This window comes from Branchiostoma floridae, chromosome 3, assembly GCF_000003815.2.
Source record: "Branchiostoma floridae strain S238N-H82 chromosome 3, Bfl_VNyyK, whole genome shotgun sequence".
Lineage (NCBI taxonomy): Eukaryota > Metazoa > Chordata > Leptocardii > Amphioxiformes > Branchiostomatidae > Branchiostoma > Branchiostoma floridae.
Window position 1 is genome coordinate 12,949,511 of NC_049981.1, and position 5,234 is coordinate 12,954,744.

A 5,234-nucleotide genomic window follows, 5' to 3' on the forward strand; every position below is an offset into this window, starting at 1 on the left:
TACAGTGATGTGTGGTTGTTTCTGGGTTTGACAACTCAACAAAAGCTAATCATCGTCAGACAAGTCTCATATTAAACTGTAACGGACATGAGAGCCAACATTGCACAGGCTCAGCTCCTGATATAGACCAGATATAATTTATAGATATTGCTTATAACTTGATCTTATTAAAGTCACTCGGATCCCTATCATTCTTCGGGCCGTCAGGAACTAAAGAGAGGATGGAAGCAGACAGACAGGCCCACCTTCAGTACATCTCACACATTGATTTATCTATCCACACTTGCTACTATTCACATCGACCACGACAATAAGCACCAACTGACACTGACTTGTCCGTGTTGTGAGGCCGGCCTCGGTAGGGTTGAACAAATGTCAGGAAACGTTCTTCGGTGAAATGTGGTCTCCGATGTAACAAATAAACTATCACCTGCTGAACAGAACAGTAGACAGGTGAGACAGACAGGTACCAATCCGACGACCTGGGAAGGCGGAAGTGACATAGACGTGTTTGACCTCTGACCCGAAGTGGAAAGGCAGCGCGTAAACCTTATCTCCAAGCAGATACGATGCATAGAGTTCTAGGGTTTACCCGTGCTATTGAGTTGCTTTTCTACGTACCAATACGTGTGTAATTCCTTTGGAAAGGGGGTTGTTATCTTGTAACGTTACATTTTATCCTTATTTGATACTAGAATGTTTTGTCCAGGGTTTCCCCCAGGGTAAATTCAACACAGTGGAGAAAAAACAACCAACCAACAAACTAAATACACTAATCGAGACGGACAAAAGCCGAGAAATATGGAGCCGGACCGATAGAGTCAAATGACACAACCTTTTCACATGAAAAATCTAGTTTTAATACCAACATGTACCAGAAATATAAGTATCAGTATCAGTTCAAAACACAACACTTTCAAGTAAACAGGTCAAAGTAGCAATGTGCTTGCACTGGGAGCAACTACATGATGCTAACATTTATGACTAACGTATCATGAATATTTCTCTTGATGATAAAATGGATGGATGGATGGATGGATGGACGGACGGACAAATAGATAGATAGTCGATTAAACTGTCTGTAATAATTGTTCGTCTCCCCACGCCTGTACAGGCGGCATATCCCGCCTGTGCCGCTCGGTGGCGCTATTCTGAGAAGGTCTCTGTTCACCTGATGTGCCGTCCACTTCTTCTTCCCCTGGATTCCCTCTTTCCTCCTCATCATGCTGTTTCTTGCGCTTTTGTCTTATACAGAGGTAAATCGCGACAGCCACCGAGAAGACAACGGCAATACTCAAGACGACGTTCCAAATGAAAAACTCTATCCTCATGCCCCAGATGAAGTTCTCTGTCAACCCCATGCTAGCAACTGGTGTAGTCTTGACAGAAGTATTTGTTGACGAAGCCCGAGCAGTTCCGACTTCGCTGTCGGCCGTCTCCGTCGAAACATCGGGATCTGTCGTCATTTCGGCGGTTACCATGGTGGGCGATTGCTGAGTTGTTGCTCTAGGAGTTGTGGTTAGAGTGGTAACCTTGGTGGTTGTAATTGATGTAATTTGTAAGGTGGGCGTAGTTGATGTAGTTGCTACGGTGGTTGTTGCTGGTGTGGTTGTAGTTGGCGTAGTTGATGCAGTTTTTAAGGTGGGTGCATTTGGTAATGTGGTTGTAGTGTGCAAGGTGGTCATAGTGTGTAAGGTGGTTGTAGTGTGTAAGGTGTCTGTAGTTGGTGTAGTTGGTAACGGGGTTGTAGTTGGTGTAGTTAGTAAGGTTGTTGTAGTTGGTAAGGTGGTTGTAGTGCGCCGTAAGCTGGTTGTGGGCTTCGTTGTTGGTACGATGGTTGTTGTTTGTAAAACGCTCGTAGTTGGTAAGGTTGTTGTAGTTGGTAAGGTTGTTGTAGTTGGTAAGGTGGTTGTAGTTGGTAAGGTGGTTGTAGTTGGTAAGGTGGTTGTAGTGCGCCGTAAGCTGGTTGTGGGCTTCGTTGATGGTACGATGGTTGTTGTTTGTAAAACGCTCGTAGTTGGTAAGGTGGTTGTGGTTGGTAAGTTGTTTGTTGTTGGTAAGGTGGTCGTGGGTTGTGTGGTTCGTAAGGTGGTTGGTGACGCTGTGTCATCAAGGGCGGTCGGTGTAGTTGGTGCTACAACCGTGGTTGTCTCCATAGTGGTGGGACGAACGGTGGTAGCTGACAGAGCGTAGATCTCATCGTTACAGAGATCCGTCCTGCAGCACTGGGCACCGCCTGGTGGCAACAACAGGACACTCTCATAAACCTTACCGGAAATACAGCACGTTTCATATGTTTCCATGTATGTCTGGACCACGATATGGTCTTGGATTTTGGGTGGCAGATAGCATTTGATGTCAGGACGAAGTAGTGCATTTTGAGGCCCACTAGCGGTTGGTTTTTCAACTGCATGGGCGTTTCTGTCAACAATTTTCAAAGAGGAAAATTGAAGAAAGGAACGATGAAATTTTATTATTTTAGACATGCAGGTGCATTATTTCTTTAAAACAAGCGCATCAAGATTTCAAGATAAGACAGACAATACAAGCTGTAGACTATACGTACTTGCGACTGCCTGAGCACTAGCACACGTGGAAGCGATCGCACATCCTCTCGAGATGTAGTCCGTAGGTAGGTCCAACAGGGTGGTCTGGAAAAAAGACAGTCAAAACATACTGATGGTGATGGATGTATATGGAAGTACATTCACATAAGTGAAGGCACACAGATACAAACATTGTAACAAAGTACACATACCGACACTGAGAAGACTTCTAATAACAATCTAAAATATGAGTTCTGAAACTACTCTGATAACAATGTTGTTAGTGAGGCCTCAACATTGACAACAGATAAACAAGACTTAATCATCAAGACGAAAGACAAATAAGACATCCATTCAGCCTTTGAGACTTTCGGCATTCGAGGAGTAGATGTTGTAAAAACACCAACAGCATTTAACTTTCTTTAGGAAAGAAAGCGCCGCCATACAGGAATGTTCCACTCCAATAATCTCCTTAAGAGAACATAACAAGAGTCTCAAAAGCTATATGTGGGATGTTTTCTTTTGAACCAAGCATAAGGGCATTGGTGTTGTCTTTCTGTTCCGTCTTAAATTGTGTGAAACTGTTGTGTTAGGCTATAGCATACAAGCAAGTCTGAAATACGTTTTTGTGCGTAGTTTGAGCGTCTCGTGGCCACGATACAAAATACAGCAGTTACGTTTAACGTCTTTATTGCATTTATGGAGTTTTACTCTGTACCAAAGTCAAGTTCTACCTATAAAAATGTGTCCTACGTCTTTACAAGTCTGACTGACCTGACAGGTATCCTCGTAAAACTCGCATGTTTCTGTACTGTGCGAGCTGGGGTCCTGAACACAGGCGTAGAAACCACTCTCACTCTGTAAATATGTGCAGGTATAGCAGGACAGGCCTCTCGTACCACCTATGGCTGAAAGGGAGTTATTTAAAAAAAATCAGGGTCTTGAGGTTCTGGGGTGACATGAAAACATTCGACGATGACGTTCACTGGTTAGTCGGCTAAAGAAAATTCTCTGAAAGATACCGTCCGCATACACACACACACACACACACATGCGTACGCACATACACGCGCGCATGCACACACACACACACACACACATCTTTTGCCCATCATTCCATCGCAGCTTGCATTTTAAGAGTTTTGTTTTCCTACAGGAGGAAGTCAACAACTTACCAACGAGTAGAACCGCTAGGAAACAGCCAACAACAGAGATCGCCATGTTAAATCTGACATCCTGTCAGTGAACTGTTCTCTCTCCTTTATCCCGCTACCCCTTCTATCTCAGTCTCTGATCTGCCCTTAGTAGTATTTCTGACTTTTTGTGTAGTTCTCAAAGCCGTTTTGTCGTATCAAGGAGGTTGAAAGATCCGTCTTTCAACCTCCTTAGTCGTATTGTATGAATCTGTCTCTCAATATGTTAAAAGGCTGTCTTTGTTTTGAGGTCGGCATCTTTTGTGGTGACACGCGCCTAGAACAACTCAGGCATGGCCTCTCTTTTATCACTTTACTAGTACCACATCTTTGGCACACAAAAAAACGTTAATTGTCTTCCAGAAAATCGCTCTTTTCACGTTTGGGATCGCATGCTTTCTGCAGCGCCGCCTTGCGATTAAAAGTAGCTGCAGTTCCGAGGACGGGGGGCGCAAGAGAACTACCGAAACATCGATATTTCATGATTATCTTTAGGCCGTGCATAAAGAACTGCAATATCCACTGATTTACCTACCTGATGAAACTATTCATCTCAACACGTCCGGCGCGAAATGAGTTTGTGTGAACTGGGGCAGCCCCTCCAATCCGTCACTCAGCGGTGTGAAACCGCGCATATACCGCACAGACAGACCCCCATACAGCAGAGCCCAGACGTGACAACACCATCTGTACAGCAATCACGGTACAATAATGAATCCTCGCCTTCTGTCGATACTAACGACAAATCAAAAGCGTATAGCTGTGTACACAACCCCATTATGGAACGCGATGAAGGGAGAGATTTTCCAGATTAGTTTATTGACTTTCCGCACAAGATTGAAATGGTTAGCATTTCCACATGGCTGTTACGTATATATCAGTCAGTAGATATTAGGGGTGATATTGCCAGTATGGATATAGAGTATATAAACGTATATTTCCATGCAGAGCACAGTGGAGAAAGGTGAAAGACTGAATGCAGCTTCTGTTCAAAGACTGTAGATGCAGAATACAGTGAATGATGATGATGATATATGTCATGTCTAATGTTAATTCTCATTATTCTACCGGGTACGCTCAGACCGCCACATTACGAATAGTGTTATCAAAGGCGTATCAAGAATGTCTTAAACGCCTGTATACCTTGGGGATTACTTACGCTAAAATCGCACATATCCTTAACTTCTTAATTTTATACCCTCGACAAGAATGTTATGTCTTAATAGGCACCGCTTGTGCGTAGCTGTGCGTGGACAACATAACTCAAGAAATTGTGGATGGATCCTAATGACATTTGGTCTGTGTGTAGGGGTCTGAAAAAACGAAGGTCAGGTTCGAAAACGGGCACCTACTTTTTTTTATATGTGACGATCTTAGGGTACCCGGCGCAATAATGAGAGTTGGTGTTACAGACTAAAAGAAATAACCTCCCCTCTCAAAACGTGTGAGTAGTATCGCCTATCATTAGGTTTCGTTGCACCACCACAGGCCGTGC

At 43.8% G+C, this 5,234-nt stretch overlaps 2 protein-coding genes across 3 annotated transcripts in view; both read right to left on the reverse strand.

Annotated features, from left to right (window-relative positions):
* LOC118412303 (retinol dehydrogenase 16-like) overlaps nucleotides 1-524 on the reverse strand; it is a 10,776-nt gene extending 10,252 nt beyond the window's left edge. Inside the window, exon 1 of one of the 2 annotated variants that reach the window (XM_035815095.1) lies at nucleotides 431-524. In XM_035815095.1, coding sequence (XP_035670988.1) covers nucleotides 431-503 — 73 coding nt within the window. In that variant the 5' untranslated portion in view covers nucleotides 504-524. Of the gene's footprint in view, nucleotides 1-332 lie in introns of both variants that reach the window. The other variant, XM_035815096.1, reaches the window with a different exon arrangement.
* Nucleotides 525-893: 369 nt separating this feature from the next.
* Nucleotides 894-3,767, reverse strand: LOC118411700 (integumentary mucin A.1-like). The gene is made up of 4 exons (XM_035814179.1): nucleotides 3,722-3,767; nucleotides 3,321-3,454; nucleotides 2,567-2,651; nucleotides 894-2,236 (listed from the first exon to the last, which is right to left on the reverse strand). The coding sequence occupies exons 1-4, from the start codon at nucleotides 3,765-3,767 to the stop codon at nucleotides 1,071-1,073; spliced, it is 1,431 nt and encodes a 476-aa protein (XP_035670072.1). The 3' UTR covers nucleotides 894-1,070.
* Between the last annotated feature and the right edge of the window lie 1,467 nt (nucleotides 3,768-5,234).

Bases quoted from the DNA above. Each gene is read 5' to 3' on its own strand.
- LOC118411700 (XM_035814179.1), bottom strand. From the start codon at position 3,767: ATGGCGATCTCTGTTGTTGGCTGTTTCCTAGCGGTTCTACTCGTTG. The intron at 2,652-3,320 runs GTCAGTCAGACT...TCTTTTTTCCAG, and splicing joins TTTACGAGGATACCTGTCAG to ACCACCCTGTTGGACCTACC. The intron at 2,237-2,566 runs GTACGTATAGTC...TGTTGCCACCAG, and splicing joins TAGTGCTCAGGCAGTCGCAA to GCGGTGCCCAGTGCTGCAGG.